Raw genomic sequence first — 18,753 nt, forward strand, 5'->3', positions numbered from 1 at the left:
CCAAGAGAGAAAACTATAATTTCATTACTTGAAGCAGTAAGAATCCTCTTTTTTTTTTTCTTTTTTTTTTTTGCGGTACGCGGGCCTCTCACTGTTGTGGCCTCTCCCATTGGGGAGCACAGGCTCCGGACGCGCAGGCTCAGCGGCCATGGCTCACGGGCCCAGCTGCTCCGCGGCATGTGGGATTTTCCCGGGCTGGGGCACGAACCCGTGTCCCCTGCATCGGCAGGCCGACTCTCAACCACTGCGCCACCAGGGAAGCCCCAGTAAGAATCCTCTTTAATTTCAAAAGTACTCAGAAAAAAATTAACTGAAGAGGAAACCGGGCTACACAACTCATGAGATAATTCTAAAATAAAAAAGATGACCATATGGCCAGAGAGCCATCATGGAGCATTTTCTCTGATTATCAAAGAGAGATGTTACCTTCTCTCACAAAAAAAATTCATCAATTCAGAAACAGAGTTTAATTGAGGGAACATCTAAGTTTGCCTAGTTAAAAAAAAAAAAAGGAGGGGGAGGGGAGCAAACTTCTCTCCAACTACATTTACAACTCCCTGAAGACCACGACTATGATTTTTTACTTCTGGGCATTTCCAAAGTGCTTATAACAAGGTTGTGTTCATTTACATATATACATATATTATAAATATATTTATTTATTTACAACACTCTATAAACATTTTCTATCAGGACAACAAAGAACATCGATCTCTGGATCTTCTTTTAGTTTGGACCAAAGAACCAACTTAGAAACAAATTTTAGAATTCATAGGTAAGATCTGAAGGTTCATCTAGTTCCAAATGAAATAAGAGATTAACTTAAATGCAGATTTTAAAAAAGATAATTCTAAAATGGTAAACTTATGGTCCAAGGAAATAAGCAGAAGATCTATAATTCTACCAGTTCCTAATGTTTGTGTTCATGTTAACTTTACATTTACTTTTAACTGTTTCTGTGGCAGCTGGTTTGAGAGTACAACACAGAAAACCTGCTATTTTCACTGGTAATTTTTCTATTCTACCAACAAACTTCCTATAATGTCAAAAATGATTCTAGAAAGCAAGTCATAAAAGGCTGCATAGCTACATGTTTTCTCCAGTTCCCTTCACTCTTCAGAATAGAAGGTTAATTGTAAGACTTGATAGCTGTCACTTCACTCATTAGAGGAATAGGGTGTGTGGGAATGTGATTTAGTTCATCTAAATAAAGTCTGTTTTAACCCCTCCTTAATAAGGCCTGTGCCATTGGATTTATACTCTTTAGCCAGAAAAGGGTACAATCTCTCTAACCTGTGATATCTGTATAGTGACCTTTTGTGATTCTTGTAATCTCTCAAGATGAAGGGAACAATGTTTCTGTTTAAAAATAAAATAAAAGGTTATGGCTAGATGCTACTAGATTATATTTCACTAATTTTTAGAGGGAGTGAATAATCACTAAAAACTTTTCCAATTGTTGGAATTCTAATACTAAAGTGACAACAATTCAAAACACTTTTTTTTTTTTTTTTTTTTTTAATCAAAAGGGATCTACAGAGGGACAAAGTTTTGGGTGGGTTTTCTCGTACCCTATTTCCTCTTAGTAAACGCATGCTAGCTTGAAAAGAAAGCCACAGTATATCATGTAATAAATGGTTCACAGCCTGGGCTTAGAGTCAGACAGATCTGAATTTGAATACCTGTCCTGCTACTTACTAGTAGCGCAGTATTATAGCCTCATATCTATCTAAGAGCTGTTACAAAAATTAAATAAGATAATGTAAAGAATGCAGTTATCTAGCCCAGAATTAAGCACAATAAATGTTACCTACAATTATTATTTCATATCTGGCCAAAATAAATTATATTTTCAACCTCCTTAAGAATGAAAATTTGTACTCATTTTGCTTTTACATTTATTCTACTGCCTCTGAGAAGCTATTAATTTACATTTAGGAAATTGCATCAAAATAGGAAAGTCCTTCCCCAACTGCCACCCTATTTATCAGGGCAGAAAGTAAGTTCTTGTCCCAGTTCTTGAGCTCTTGTCCCAGTTTCAACAAATGACTCTGTGTGAATTTTCCTCTCTGGGATGCAATTTCCTTATGATGACGTACTTTATGATTGCTTATGTTAATAAAGTATGCCAAATAAATACTTAAGTACTTAAGTATGCCTTAAGTTAATAAATGCCAAATATGTAGCAGAGAAGCCTGAGTAAAGCCAAAAGCTTAGCCTCCAGTTACTGAGACAGTGGACTTATATAAACCTCGAGGTTTATGATTCCTACCTCCTTAGCCTTACCTAACTGTCAGGACAATATTCACTTCTAAACCAGAGAAATGTACAGCAAATAACAAATTCAAGATGAGAGTAGTGTGGACTGCCCACGGCCAGAACTACGTTCAGCTTCACTTCACAATTCTTGAACTAAAATTTAACTTCAGAGTAATCATATTTGCTTTTTTATAAATGAACTGGGAAACTATAACCCTGGTATATTCTACATACCTCTGCCTCAACCTCCTTGTAACTTAATATATCAGTTTTTTCCTGCTTTTCCTAAATCCAAACAAATCCACCATCAGTTAGTCAAACACTATCCACCGCATATCTAATCTTACAAAATCTAATACTGCTTAGTTAAATCAGCAGTCATTTTTCACAGCCACTTCACACAAAATTAGGTTCAAGATAATTTTACCTGAGGACAGTCTAAATATATAACATCTTCATCACTGATGTAGCATTAACATGGGTTTTTCAATACAATTACTTCAAGAAAAAAGTATGCCTCTACGGCAAGTAAATGTTAAGAAATTGTAATAATTCTGACCACCCATGTAAAAAGAGTGTGTATAATTGCTACAAGTGATGACAAGCCTGATCAATGTGAACTGAGTATTTTTTAAATTGCTTTAAAAAGAGCAGTTTCTAGAGAAAGATCATTGTAGCACAACTTTTGAAAGAAGCACTATCAAAGTCATTAATAAAAATTAATAAAATCAACCAATTATTCTCTAATTTCCAAATAAAAATAGAATTTTTTAAAAAGCAAATAGAATGTTCCTCAAATACCATGTTAAAAAAATCACTGCAAATGCCATATTAATAATCATTGTTTATTAACAAAATAACTGTAAACTATTTTAAATTTCAACAGGTTCTCAGACAAATTACTTTCATATTTCATTATCATGTTAAATTCTGTAGCTAAAGATCATTCTTGAGTTGCTGGTAGTAACTTAAGCTTAGAAATGTGGCTACACATATCAAGAAACCCCAACAGAGGTTAAGAAATGTCATTTTCATGTGTTGATGGGGGAACAAAGGATTTAACTGTATCTTAAGGATAAGAGTACCAATTCAAATGGTCCTTTTAGATTTAACAGAGAAAGAAGAAATCAAGAACAAGTACCAGAAAAGGGAAATATCAAATTTCTCCAGAGGCAGATTAATATGAAAAATGAAATAGTTTAATACTATATGATCCACCTTAGAATATATATAAAAGAAAAATAGATATTTAAATATTTTTTAAAATGTAAATGAGTTATCTAGGCCCAAGCTACTCATGATGCAAATATGTAAACCTTTAAAACACCAAACAACCCACAAAAACTGAACTGATAGTAATAAAACTAAATAAATCTCTATATATACACATAGCAATTCAAACATGAATTATCTATGTTCATTTGTAAAAACTGATCTATGCATAATTCTCCCACATTTTGTTAGTAGCAATACCTTTCTTTACCGTGCTGCCTACATTTGTAACCTGTAATATGTTATTCCAATTAAGTGTGTGGGACCTGTTTTATGACATAAAATCATGCCCAAAAGATTCAGATGCTTCTTTTACAAAGTAAACAATAAGCAGCTCTTAAGTTGCTAGTATCGAGTTCACAACTACCTAGGTTTTTTCCAATTTTAATTTTTCTTTTGAATAAAAAAACCCTACAAATTGTTTCTCCAGTAGAAAGTAAAAACAGATGAAAGTAAAAAGGGTCTTTTGCCACTGAGGCAAAAAGACAGAAAGGAGGAGGGAAGGAGGAGAGGAAGTAAAAAAGAAGGAGAAGGAGGGGACAGAGAAGAACATAGGGGAAAGGAGAAGGAAGTTTAATAATCCTTGCTTCAAACAATGGAATCAGCTTTTAAAATCATGTTGAAATGCATGGCATTCTCAGCAGTGGTTTCAATAAAGACAAACACATAAGGCACATGAGTTTAAGACTTGAAAGACAAACAGTTAACAAATGAAAAAAGCTTTCACTTTTGATTATAAAAATGGTATTCTAAAAATAGTTATGAATACATGCAGTCAGCTGACAAAACTGTTTCAAAATGTCTCAGAATACATTTAAGATGAAAATACTCAAAACAAAATACTAACTCCCAAAGCATGCCATATTAAAGGGCTCCTTAAGGAATTTTCTGAAATAAAATGTTTGTAAAAAGTCACACTTCTATCCCTGGGCTATAAACACTTGCTATACTAGTGTACTAAATAGTATCTTTTTTTTTTTTTTTGCGGTACGCGGGCCTCTCACTGTTGTGGCCTCTCCCGTTGCAGAGCACAGGCTCCAGACGCGCAGGCTCAGCGGCCATGGTTCACGGGCCTAGCGCTCTGCAGCATGTGGGATCTTCCCGGACCGGGGCACGAACCCGTGTCCCCTGCATCGGCAGGCGGACTCCCAACCACCGCGCCACCAGGGAAGCCCCAATAGTATCTTAAGTAGAAAAGTAAATTTTAAAATGTTTTAAATGATCCCATCTTAGAAATTCACTGGACAGAGACTAGCTGTGAGGAACAAAAAGTGAAAGTACTGTTGTATGGCTCTCCAACTAGTGTCTCTAACACATCAGATTCCTCCAATATTAAAATCAAGGCAAGTGTGATGAAACAGTCCAAGAACCAAAGAATCTGAAAATCTTTCAAAGTTAATTGTTGTAACTATACACAGTGTGACCTGAATGGAAATATGGTACAGGTACTCCTTTCAAAAGGAGAGGTAGGGCTTCCGTGGTGGCGCGGAAGGTTAAAAATTCTTGAACTAAAAGTTAACTGCTTTAAACATTAACTATTTTTCACACAGTTTTAATAGACATCGAATCTCTAGGAATACAACTAACATGTAAATTGAAGGAAGGCTGTACTTTGGCTGAAAATTTTACCTACGGTTATTAATGATTCCTGAAAGAAAAAAAAAATTACAGCATAATGGCAATTCCAGTTGCCCCACTTGATTTGCCAAAACTAAATCCCTGTGCATGTGTAGTTTTCATACAAATATGTAACTAAGATTGAAGATTGCTTTAACAGTCTTAGAACCAAGTGTCACTACACTTGCAATTATCAGATACACAAAGAATGAGGATGTCAGAGAATTTCATTAATAATTTTGTTGTTAAAATGTTTCATGTTTTTCTGGAATGTCATCCTTATTTTGGTAGGACACAAAAGACAATTTATGTTGTGAAAATTACACACTGACATTGTTTATTTTGGCAAAAGTCTGCTGCACAAATTCTCTATGGCTTCATATATTAATGTTTCTTTTCCTAATTCATCCTTTGCCTATTTGTTTCACATGTGATAATGTTTAAAAATAATGTTTTGTAATACTAAGTAACTACACCATCCCACATAATTACATAAAGAATCATTGTGAGACTATGTTATAAATAAGGCCAGCTCACCTGCAACAGTATCTTACTTCTTTTTTTTCCCAGTCAGTAGTCTGAAATTAAAGTTATTTCTCTCTCTCTCTCATCATATTTAAGTAAGTGTGGCCTGTTATTCTGTATCCTAGCACTAGTTTTTATTTCAATGTCCACTAACAATGCTGCTATGCTGTTTATCTTACATTTTCTTGTACTTCTGATACAGAATGTGTTTTGATCTTTTTACTTTTAAATCCAAACTTACTCATTAAAAGTAGATGCAAAATCTGAATACCATACTGTTTTGTTTTTTAAATATTTATTTATTTATTTTTGGCTGCGTCAGGTCTTGTGGCAAGCGGAATCTTTCCTTGTGGTGCACAGGCTTCTCTCTAGTTGTGGCACGTGGGTTCAGTAGTTATGGCGTGCGGGCTTAGTTGCCCCATGGCATGTGGGATCTTAGCTCCCCGACCAGGAATCAAACCCACGTCCCCTGCACTGAAAGGTGGATTCTTAACCACTGGACCACCAGAGAAGTCTCCTATACTGCGTTTTTTAGTATAATAGTGCATGCATGTTTGAAATATATATTGCTTTATAATAAACTACTTTCCCATTATTTCTTTTACGGTTAAAACATTATTTATATTTATTTTTGAGTGTAGAAAGGTCATGCTATTTATGAATTTCATTTTGGAATAGTTATCTACAGAATACAAAAGTCTATTAGAGTTAAGAGTCACACTGTAAACCAAGTAAAGATTTCATCAAAGACTTGATGTCTCTTCAAAAGACCAAGAACAGCCAAGGTGAAACTTTTAAGGAAGGTTTCCATAACAGCAAGGATGATGTGAAGCTTCAGGAAATGACATGGTAATTAGTATCAAGATGCAGGGAGGGAACTATAAACAATGATTGACACTAACAGTAATAAGCGTTAACAAAATTTCCTGGAAAACAATGGCATCGCTGAAGAGGAAAGCCATAGATATTTATTAATAACGACATAGTACTTAAAAAAAAAAGTGGCTGCTTTTGCAAAGTTACACCTGTCAGGGCAGGAAGTGTGACACTTGGTTATAGAGAAGTAAAAGAAATGCTGAAGAAGGAGAAATTACTGAAGGAATAGCTTTCCCTCCCCCATGATTTACCAAAGACTTTCAAAGGCAGTCAAAAAATGAGCCAGGAAAATTTTAGAAAGATAACTGATTTTGAACTCCATTTAAAGGTCCCTGAAATATATGAAATGGTGATTCTAGTCAAAAGTTCAATGGGCTCAGGACTTCCCTGGTGGCCCAGTGGTTGAGAATCCGTCTGCCCATGCAGGGTACACGGGTTCAATCCCTGGTCCAGGAAGATCCCACATGCCGCGGAGCAACTAAGTCTGTGCACCACAACTACTGAGCTTGCGCTCTAGAGCCCGCGAGCCACAACTACTGAGCCTGCATGCTGCAACTACTGAAGCCTGTGCACCTAGAGCCTGTGCTCCAAAAAAAGAGAAGCCACCGCAATGAGAAGCCCACGCACCTCAACAAAGAGTAGCCCCCGCTCACCGCAACTCGAGAAAGCCCGCGCACAGCAACAAAGACCCAACACAGCCAAAAAAAATAATAATAAAATAAAATAAACAGCTGTAAAAAAAAAAGTTCAATAGGCTCAGATCTTGAGGTCTAGTCAATCCAGTCTGTTCCATGCTCCCTCCGACAGAAATAAAACTCAAAAGTAATCTTTCATGTTAAATTTGGGGTTTTCATAATAAATATTAGTAAAAACACACTTGAACATTGCACCCTTTAGTTTCATGATGAATTCTGCCACTTTTATGGTTGAAATGGGTTTCCTTGTTTTAACACATGAAATCTTCAAGAAATAAATACCTTCTGACCATGTGACTGACTGAAATACCTTCTGAGAGTATTTGTGACTACTGTCCAAAAAACAATTAGGGCCTAAGTTCACAATTACCTATAGTTTGTTTTTTTTTTTACTCTTTCCATTTACATCATTTCACTCTTTACCTATGACCTAAAAGTCTTTAAAGTCTGTCATCAGCAGTCATTTTCAAAAAAATTCACTTACGACTGCTGACTTAAGTGAGGCCTGAGGATTAATCATGGATTAAATGAACTAAACTGGGTAGATATGTAAACATGTCTAGGATTGAGAGAAAAACCACAGAAATAAATGTTCAAAGACTTCATTTATAAAAGAGAAAAAGGAAAATAATACAGGCATATAAAATGGTGTTCTTCAGAAAATGAGTGCATATGTATATGAGAAACAACTCTAGATAATAAGAGGAAACAGCTATTAAAAGTTTAAAAAAAGATTTCCTAAAAATAAACCTCAATCACAAATTTAAGAGTATTTTAAGCCAAACACGCTAAGACTGAGAAAATTAAGAGCTAGATCACAACTGGACAAACCCTTGTTAACAGGGAAAAATGACACTTTGCAGTCAAGCCTGAAATCACTATTAATCAAAAAGGACAGATGATTATACTGTACTCTGTAAAGGTTCAGAATTAAATACAAAATGTACCAAAATTAGAGATCTGGAAGAGTCAGGATGTGTGTACAAGAAGCCATAAACAGCCAGAGATTTATAGTCTTATTATGTCTAAACATTACTAGAAAATAACATAAACCAAAGACCGTGCATTTGAATAATTTGTACTATAACACAGTCAGTCACTGAAACTGATGCTCCTTTAACTGGGAGTGTGTGTGCTCTGGGATGTGGGTGCCCCCTGGAATACGCAAAGCTCCTCCTTTTGAAGCATTCATTTTAGTTGAAGAATTAAAACATATGTGGATATACTATGAAGAATGCCAAATGTGCATGACAAAATATTAGATTTCAAACAAAAATCTCTTGTTTTCTTTGGCCAGTATGGTGATGTTAGCTGTTAGAGATATGGTGGTGGGAAATTCTTAAGTGCAGCTTCAGATATAGCTTAAAGAGGGCAATAAATTGTTTTAGGAGTCAAAATACATAAAAATGAGCACATTAAAATGTGTATTTGCTTGCTTATCTCAAGTAACCCAACATTTCTCTATTATGATCAAACCCCTAAGAGTCCCCAAAAGTGCTCCCCAAAAGTACTTTAAATGGAAATACTTACTTAGGAAACCAATTTAATCCCAGGTGCTCTGTCTTGGAATATAATATTCTTTCCACCATGTCATAAAGTGGTCTCCAAGGTAACTCCAAGTCATCTCTTGAAAGAAGTTCCTTTTTCCTAATTAAAGAAAGAGTAAATACATGTGTGTATGCTTGCTCAGGGTGTGTATACTACACATACTACACTGGGAGAACAGTTGTTAAATGCTGCTGTCATCACAGTGGGTTTTGCTTTTCCCCATCCTCAGCCACTCACTGGCAAAACATGGTAGGAGGAAGAACAGTGCACCAGGACTTTTGCTGCTGTCCAAACCTCAAGGGGCACCAGGTAAAAAGAGGCATTAAAATTTGTGCCACCATTATTGTAGATGAGTTTCATACTTTCCCATACTATCTATGGAGTACTTCAGTGTTTCCCGAATTGTGCTGGGTGCCTGGGATAAGCAAAAGAATAAATGATCCCTGTCTTCACAAGGATCTTACAGTCTACATAAGGGAAGGTAATTAGTATAAATGAAACAAATAGACAACATATAGTTCAGTATATGCTAGAGAAGAGAAGACTTCATGGAGAAAAAGGAATCTTAATTAAAAGGTTAATTAACACATGGGGTTTAAACTTATGATAAAGTTTTCTGCAATCTTTTTCCAAAATGGTAATTTGGGACTTGGTCTTCTTACCAAAGAACACTTAGCTCTCCTCATTCCCTAAAACCTTGAAGAAAAAAAAAAAAATCTTAGCAGAAATCACAGGACATTGACTTACTTTAACAAGTTGATTAAGAGACGTGCAAATCCCTGCATCATGCTGATTTCCAGTTTTGGAATTGATACCAGCTCATATAATAATTTGATAAAAAGAACATGATCTTCTTTGCTAAATTTTCTCCCATAAAGTCGAATATATCTGCAAGAGAAAAATCGATACAGCCTTTAAAGATAGATATCCTGATACATTCATGTTCATTGCAGCATTATTCACATAGCCAAAGTGTGGAAGTAACATAAATGTCCACCAACAGACAAATGGATAAAGAAAATGTTTTATACACACACACACACACACACACACACACACACACACAATGGAATATTATTCAGCCTTTAAGAAGAAAGCTGTCATATGCTAAAACACAGATGGACCTTGAGGACATTATGCTAAGTGAAATAAGACAATCAAAAAAAGTCAAATCCTGCATGATTCCACTTATATGCAGTATCTAAAGTAATCAAACTCATAGAAACAGAATGGTGGTTGCCAGGGATTGGGAAGGCAGACAGGGAGCTACTGTACAATGGGTATAGGGTTTCAGTCATACAAGATGAAAAATTCTAGAGATCTGTTGTATAACAATGTACACACAGTTAACAATACCATACTGTACACTTAAAAATTGTTAAGAGGGTAAATTTAAGAGTTTGCCACAATAAAAAAAAATATGTATTGTTACACTTTAATTTCAAAAGTCTTTGATGTCAAACATTTTATCACACTGCACACTCATCACTGTGCAGGAAAGACTTACTCTATATTTTAATTAAGAGATTACCAAATAAGTACTTTATTGACAAAAAACTTATAATTCAGTTATAATAACTGAATTCACATCAACATTTAATGACCAATTATAACACTGCTCTTTTCTTTTTGCATGGTTTTAACTGGCCTTTGGACACGGTAACCTGAAAAGAATCCCTCTGCACCCTTTCCTTTATTAAGCAAGTGCTCATTCAGAATAACAATCTACCTAATGACTTGCTGAAACTACTTAAAAACATCATATCACAACATTATAAAACAGAACAAAAGAGTACAGACATAGAAGTTTACTGTTTTAACCACAAGAATCTTTGATGAACGCTTACTGAGAATCCTGAAACAATACAGCGTTACCTAACTTGTACTATTTGTTTCTAGGCATTAACTCATAACTATAATAAAATTATGTTGCTACCAAAAAAGCACAGTATTTTATCTCAGAATTATATGTTTTCAATTTTTTAATTTTAGGGACTCAATGTAAACAAAAGCGTCAACTATAAGCAATTTAAGGAAAAGGTGTCCCAAAAAGCAAGAATGACTAAGCATGGCATAGTTAAGGATTCAGAAGTAACTAAAACTTAAGGAACAAAAACTTACTTAGAACAAATTACTGGATACTTAAAATCATAAACTCCTTTGAGGAGTTTGAGGAAGACCATTTTATAGACAAATACATAATTCAACAGAAGACACAGCATTAACATTCCTTATATGATCTTTAGCACTTCCCCAACAACTAAGATCAAATTAAACTTGCGTTTAACTTCTAAAATTAGAATACCTGTTTTTCTTTTTCCAGAAAATCCTCAATATTCTTGGTCCAATAAGAGCACTCTTTTTTTAATTTTCTCAGGCTGCTGCATATTTATTCAGCTCTTGTCTGTCTGAACTTTCAAGGTATAATCCCATGATTTCACCTTAGTACTAGGCAATCAAACAGTATTGGGGCGGGGGTGGGGGCGGTGAGGGGAGACAGCAATGAGACCTGAGATATTGTTTTGCCTCTGTCAGTAATTACCGTGAAAGTTTCTTAACCACCTAGGCCTGATAAAGGAAATGGGCTAATGAAGACAATACATAGAGACCCTAAGCCCAGGGCTGCCAGAGATACTTCAGGCTGCTGAATGAACATGGTACAGACTCCTGAAGCCTCCCTCAATTGCACTCTAAATTTAGGAGTAAAAGCTAGAATCATTTAAACGCTACTTTCAAGTGAAAACAAACCATATCCCCTAAGAAACAGCACATACTTTAAAGATAAAACAGAAGAGTCCAATGAAATATTTCTTGTTCCCAGTGGCTACCTCAGGCCTTGACAGGGCTCCAAGTGCCCCTGCGGTTATGCACTTACTCTCCCTTGTGGCTAAAAGACTTCTGTGGAAAAATTGAAGAAACACTGCTCTAAGCAACTGAAATAATTTACCTACAAGCCTTTTTACTATAGTATAAATTGTGTAAACATTAGGGACATAAAATTCATAGAGTCCAAAATTTAATACTATGAAAAGAAGAGACAAACCCAGGGATTCTTAGAGGAGCTAGAACTGCTGACAAAACTAGAGATTTTAGGGGGATTACTCAGAAACCTATTTGCCCTGTCAACAGCAAATAGTTCTTGCCAAGCAGAAAGTGATTCCTGCCTCAGCATTTCTCAAAACACAGACCAAGGGCTTCCCTGGTGGCGCAGTGGTTGAGAGTTCGCCTGCTGATGCAGGGGACATGGGTTCGTGCCCCGGTCCGGGAAGATCCCACATGCTGCGGAGCAGCTAGGCCTGTGAGCCATGGCCGCTGAGCCTGCGCGTCCGCAACAGGAGAGGCCACAACAGTGAGAGGCCCGCGTACCGCAAAAAAAAAAAAAAAGGCCAAGACTTCTTCTGAAGAACACAAAAAGTACTAAAAGAAGAAAATTAATAACTGGTCTTCATTAAAATCAGGAACTTCTACTCACAATAAAACACCACTGAAAATAAAAAAGCCCAGTCAGATATTTGGAATACATATCACCATCTGACAAAGTACTCCCCCAAACTACTTAAGAACTCCTTCAAATCAATAATAAACACAACCAAATAAACAATGGGCAAAAGACTCAGGAAGGCACTTCTCAAAAGACAACATCCACATGACTGATAAGCATATGAAAAGATACTCAACATCATTGTTCATCACTAAAATCAAATTAAAACCACAATAGGGGACGGGAACCAAGATGGCCGAGTAGAAGGACGTGCCCTCACTCCCTCTTGTGAGAACACCAGAATCACAACTAGCTGCTGGACAATCATCGACACCAAAACTCACCAAAAAAGATACCCCATATCCAAAGACAAGGGAGCAGCCACAATGAGATGGTAGGAGGGGCACAATCACAGTAAAATCAAGTCCCATAACTACAGGGTGGGTGACTCACAGACTGGAGAACACTTATACCACAGAAGTCCAGCCACTGGAGTGAAGGTTCTGAGCCCCACGTCAGGCTTCACAACCTGGGGGTCCAGCAATGGGAGGAGGAATTCCTAGAGAATCAGACTTTGAAGGCTAGTGGGATTTGATTGCAGGACTTCGACAGGACTGGGGGAAACAGAGACTCCACTCTTGGAGGACACACACAAAGTAGTGTGCGCATAAGGACCCAGGAGAAGGAAAAGTGACCCCAGGGGAGACTGAAGCAGACCTACCTGATAGTGTTAGAGGGTCACCTGCAGAAGCAGGGGGTGGCTGTGGCTCACCATGGGGACAAGGACACTGGTGGCAGAAGTTCTGGGAAGTACTCCTTGGCACGAGCCCTCCCAGAGTCTGTCATTAGCCCCACCAAAGAGCCCAGGAAGGCTCCAGTGTTGGGTTCCCTCAGGCCAAACAACCAACAGGGAGGGAACCCAGCCCCACCCATCAGCAGTCAAGCGGATTAAAGTTTTACTGGGCTCTGCCCACCAGAGCAACAGTCAGCTCTACCCACCACCAGTCCCTCCCATCAGGAAACTTACACAAGCCACATAGATAGCCTCCACACAGATCCACAGATCTGTGGATCTCCACACAGATCCACACGGATCCACCAGAGGGCAGACAGCAGTAGCAAGAAGAACTAGAGTCCTGCAGCCTGTGGAACAGAAACCACATTCACAGAAAGATAGACAAGATGAAAAGGCAGAGGGCTATGTACCAGATGAAGGAACAAGATAAAACCCCAGAAAAACAACTAAATGAAGTGGAGATAGGCAACCTTCCAGAAAAACAATTTAGAATAATGATAGTGAAGACGATCCAGGACCTCGGAAAAAGAGTGGAGGCAAAGATGGAGAAGATGCAAGAAACATTTAACAAAGACCTAGAAGAATTAAAGAAGAAACAAACAGAGATGAACAATACAATAACTGAAATGAAAACTACACTAGAAGGAATCAATAGCAGAATAACTGAGGCAGAAGAACGGATAAGTGACCTGGAAGACAGAATGGTGGAATTCACTGCTGTGGAACAGAATAAAAAATAAAGAATGAAAAGAAATGAAGACAGCCTAAGAGACCTCTGGGACAACATTAAATGCAAGAACATTGGTATTATAGGGGTCCCAGAAGGAAAAGAGAGAGCGAAAGGACCAGAGAAAATATTTGAAGAAATTATAGTCGAAAACTTTACTAGCATGGGAAAGGAAACAGCCACCAAAGTCCAGGAAGCGCAGAGATTCCCATACAGGATAAACCCAAGGAGAAACACGCCAAGACACATAGTGATCAAATTGGCAAAAATTAAAGACAAAGAAAAATTACTGAAAGCAGCAATGGAAAAATGACAAATAACATACAAGGGAACTCCCATAAGGTTAACAGATGATTTCTCAGCAGACACACTACAAGCCAGGAGGGAGTGGATTGATATACTTAAAGTGATGAAAGGGAAGAACCTACAACCAAGATTACTCTACCTGGCAAGGACCTCATTCAGATTCGATGGAGAAATCAAGAGCGCTACAGAGAAGCAAAAGGTAAGAGAATTCAGCGCCACCAAACCAGCTCTACAACAAATGCTAAAGGAACCTCTCTAAGTGAGAAACACAAGAGAAGAAAAGGACTTACAAAAACAAACCCAAAACGATTAAGAAAATGGTAACAGGAACATACATACCGATAATTACCTTAAACGTGAATGGATTAAATGCTCCAACCAAAAGACACAGGCTCGCTGAATGGATACAAAAGCAAGACCGATATATATGCTGTCTACAAGAGACCCACTTCAGACCTAGGGACACATACAGACTGAAAGTGAGGGGATGGAAAAAGATATTCCATGCAAATGGAAATCAAAAGAGTAGCAATACTCATATCAGATAAAGTAGACTTTAAAATAAAGAATGTTATAACAGACAAGGAAGGACACTACATAATGATCAAGGGATCAATCCAAAAAGAAGATATAACAATTATAAATATATATGCACCCAACACAGGAGCACCTCAATACATAAGACAACTGCTAACAGCTATAAAAGAGGAAATTGACAGTAACACAATAATAGTGGGGGATTTTAACACCTCACTTACACTAATGGACAGATCATCCAAAATGAAAATAAAGAAAGAAACAGAAGCTTTAAATGACACAATAGACCAGATAGATTTAATTGATATTTATAGGACATTCCACCCAAAAACAGCAGATTACACTTTCTTCTCAAGTGCGCATGGAACATTCTCCAGGATAGATCACATCATGGGTCACAAACCAAGCCTCAGTAAAGTTAAGAAAACTGAAACCATGTCAAGCATCTTTTCTGTCCACAATGCTATGAGATTAGAAATCAATTACAGGGGAAAAAACGTAAAAAGCAACAAACACATGGAGGCTAAACAATACGTTACTAAATAACCAAGAGATCACTGAAGAAATCAAAAAATACCTAGAGAAAAATGACAATGAATACATGATGATCCAAAACCTATCGGATGCAGCAAAAGCAGTTCTAAGAGGGAAGTTTATAGCTATACAAGCCTACCTCAAGAAACAAGAAACATCTCAAATAAACAATCTAACCTTACACCTAAAGGAACCAGAGAAAGAAGAACAAACAAAACCCAAAGTAAACAGAAGGAAAGAAATCATAAAGATCAGAGCAGAAATAAATGAAATAGAAACAAAGAAAACAATAGCAAATATCAATAAAACTAAAAGCTGGTTCTTTGAGAAGATAAACAAAATTGATAAACCATTAGCCATACTCATCAAGAAAATAGGGAGAGGACTCAAATTCATAAAATTAGAAATGAAAAAGGAGAAGTTACAACAGACACTGCAGAAATACAAAGCATCCTAAGAGACTACTACAAGCAACTCTATGCCAATAAAATGGACAACCTAGAAGAAATGGACAAATTCTTAGAAATGTATAACCTTCCAAGACTGAACCAGAAAGTAATAGAAAATATGAACAGACCAATCACAAGTAATGAAATTGAAACTGTGATTAAAAATCTTCCAATGAACAAAAGTCCAGGACCAGATTGCTTCACAGGTGAATTCTATCAAACTTTTAGAGAAGAGCTAACACCATCCTTCTCAAACTCTTCCAAAAAACTGCAGAGGAAGGAACACTCCCAAACTCATTCTCTGAGGCCACCATCACCCTGATACCAAAACCAGACAAAGATCCTACAAAAAAAGAAAATTACAGACCAATATCACTGATGAATATAGATGCAAAAATCCTCAACAAAATACTAGCAAACAGAATCCAACAACACATGAAAAGGATCATACACCATGATCAAGTGGGATTTTTCCCAGGGATGCAAGGATTCTTCAATATACGCAAATCAATCAATGGGATACACCATGTAACAAACTGAAGAATAAAAACCATATGATCATCTCAACAGATGGAGAAAAAGCTTTTGACAAAATTCAACACCCAATTATGATAAAAAACTCTCCAGAAAGTGGGCATAGAGGGAAACTACCTCAACGTAATAAAGGTAGTATACGACAAACCCACAGCAAACATCATTCTCAATGGTGAAAAACTGAAAGCATTTCCTCTAAGATCAGGAACGGACAAGGATGTCCACTCTCACCACTATTACTCAACATAGTTTTGGAAGTCCTAGCCACGGCAATCAGAGAAGAAAAAGAAATAAAAGGAATACAAATTGGAAAAGAAGAAGTAAAACTGTCACTGTTTACAGATGACATGATACTATACATAGAGAATCCTAAAGATGCCACCAGGAAACTACTAGAGCTAATCTTTGAATGTGGTAAACTTGCAGGATACAAAATTAATGCACAGAAATCTCTTGCATTCCTATAAACTAATGATGAAAAATGTGAAAGAGAAATTAAGGAAACACTCCCATTTGCCATTGCAACAAAAAGAATAAAATACCTAGGAATAAACCTACCAAGGGAGACAAAAGACCTGTATGCAGAAAACTATAAGTGATGAAAAAATTAAAGATGATACCAACAGATGGAGAGATATTCCATGTTCTTGGATTGGAAGAATCAATATTGTGAAAATGACTATACTACCCAAAGCAATCTACAGATTCAATGCAATCCCTATCAAATTACCAATGGCATTTTTTACAGAACTAGAACAAAAAATCTTAAAATTTGTATGGAGACACAAAGAACCCAAATAGCCAAAGCAGTCTTGAGGGAAAAAAAGGAGCTGAAGGAATCAGACTCCCTGACTTCAGACTATACTACAAAGCTACAGTAATCAAGACAATATGGTACTGGCACAAAAACAGTAACATAGATCAATGGAACAAGATAGAAAGCCCAGAGATAAACCCATGTACCTATCGTTAACTAATCTAGGACAAAGGAGGCAAGGATATACAATGGAGAAAAGACAGTCTCTTCAATAAGTGGTGCTGGTTAAACTGGACAGCTACATTTAATAGAATGAAATTAGAACACTCCCTAACACCATACACAAAAATAAATTCAAAATGGATTAGAGACCTAAATGTAAGACCAGACACTATAGAAGTCTTAGAGGAAAACATAGGAAGAACACTCTTTGACATAAATCACAGCAAGATCTTTTTTGATCCACCTCCTAGAGTAATGGAAATAAAAACAAAAATAAACAAATGGGACCTAATGAAACTTAAAAGCTTTTGCACAGCAAAGGAAACCATAAGCAAGATGAAAAGACAACCCTCAGAATGAGAGAATATATTTGCAAGCGAATCAACGGACAAAGGATTAATCTCCAAAATATATAAACAGCTCATGCAGCTCGATTTTAAAAAAACAACCCAATCCAAAAATGGGCACAAGACCTAAATAGACATTTCTCCAAAGCAGACATACAGATGGCCAAGAAGCACATCAAAAGCTGCTCAACATCACTAATTATTAGAGAAATGCAAATCGAAACTACAATGAGGTATCACCTCACACCAGTTAGAATGGGCATCGTCAGAAAATGTACAAACAACAAATGCTGGAGAGGGTGTGGAGAAAAGGGAACCCTCTTGCACTGTTGGTGGGAATGTAAATTGATACAGCCAGTATGGAGAACAGTATGGGGGTTCCTTAAAAAACTAAAAATAGGTCGAAGCAGCCTTTACCATTGAGCCAACCCTTGGAAGAGTCTCCCAGCCCCAGCGCCAACATCAGGTGAATGAAAAATAAACGTATGTGTTTTAAAGATTAAAAAAAAAAACTAAAAATAGAATTACCATATGATCCAGCAATCCCACTACTGGGCATATACCCAGAGAAAACCATAATTCAAAAAGACACATGCACCCCAATGTTCATTACAGCACTATTTTCAATAGCCAGGTCATGGAAGCAACCTAAATGCCCACTGACAGACAAATGGATAAAGAAGATGTGGTACATATATACAATGGAATATTACTCAGCCATAAAAAGGAACGAAATGGGGTCATTTGTTGAGACGTGGATGGATCTAGAGACTGTCATACAGAGTTAAGTAAGTCAGAAAGAAAAAAACAAATATCGTATATTAAGGCATGTATGTGGAAACTAGAACAATGGTACAGATGAACCAGTATGCAGGGCAGAAGTTGAGACACAGATGCAGAGAACAAATGTACGGACACCAAGGGGGGAAAGCCATGCGGGGGTGGGGATGGTGGTGTGATGAATTGGGCGATTAGGATTGACTTGTATATACTGATGTGTATAAAATTGATGAGTAATAAGAACCTGCTGTATATAAAAAAAAATTGAATTAAATTTAAAAATTTAAAAGAAAAAACTAACCACAATAGGGTACCACTTCATACCACCAGACTGGCTAAAATTAAAAAGCCCAACAATACCCAGTTTTGGTGAGAACATGGAGGAACCAGACCTTTCATAGGCTACTGATGTGTGTATAAAGTGGTATAACCACTCTGGAAAAACTGCTTGACATTACCTAGTAAATGTCTATTAGACATTAGACTGTTTA

The 18,753-nt window shown here is 36.8% G+C and overlaps 1 protein-coding gene across 1 annotated transcript in view; it reads right to left on the reverse strand.

Annotated features, from left to right (window-relative positions):
* Nucleotides 1–18,753, reverse strand: part of PSME4 (proteasome activator subunit 4) — a 100,027-nt gene that overhangs the window by 62,355 nt on the left and 18,919 nt on the right. The window contains exons 2-3 of the mRNA XM_027131671.1: nt 9,540–9,680; nt 8,775–8,891 (exon numbers count right to left, since the gene is read on the reverse strand). Coding sequence (XP_026987472.1) covers nt 8,775–8,891; nt 9,540–9,680 — 258 coding nt within the window. The remainder of the gene's footprint in view (nt 1–8,774; nt 8,892–9,539; nt 9,681–18,753) is intronic.

The sequence above is a fragment of the Aethalodelphis obliquidens genome, unplaced genomic scaffold, assembly GCF_003676395.1.
Source record: "Aethalodelphis obliquidens isolate GAN/ISIS:26980383/991018 unplaced genomic scaffold, ASM367639v1 scaffold40, whole genome shotgun sequence".
Lineage (NCBI taxonomy): Eukaryota > Metazoa > Chordata > Mammalia > Artiodactyla > Delphinidae > Aethalodelphis > Aethalodelphis obliquidens.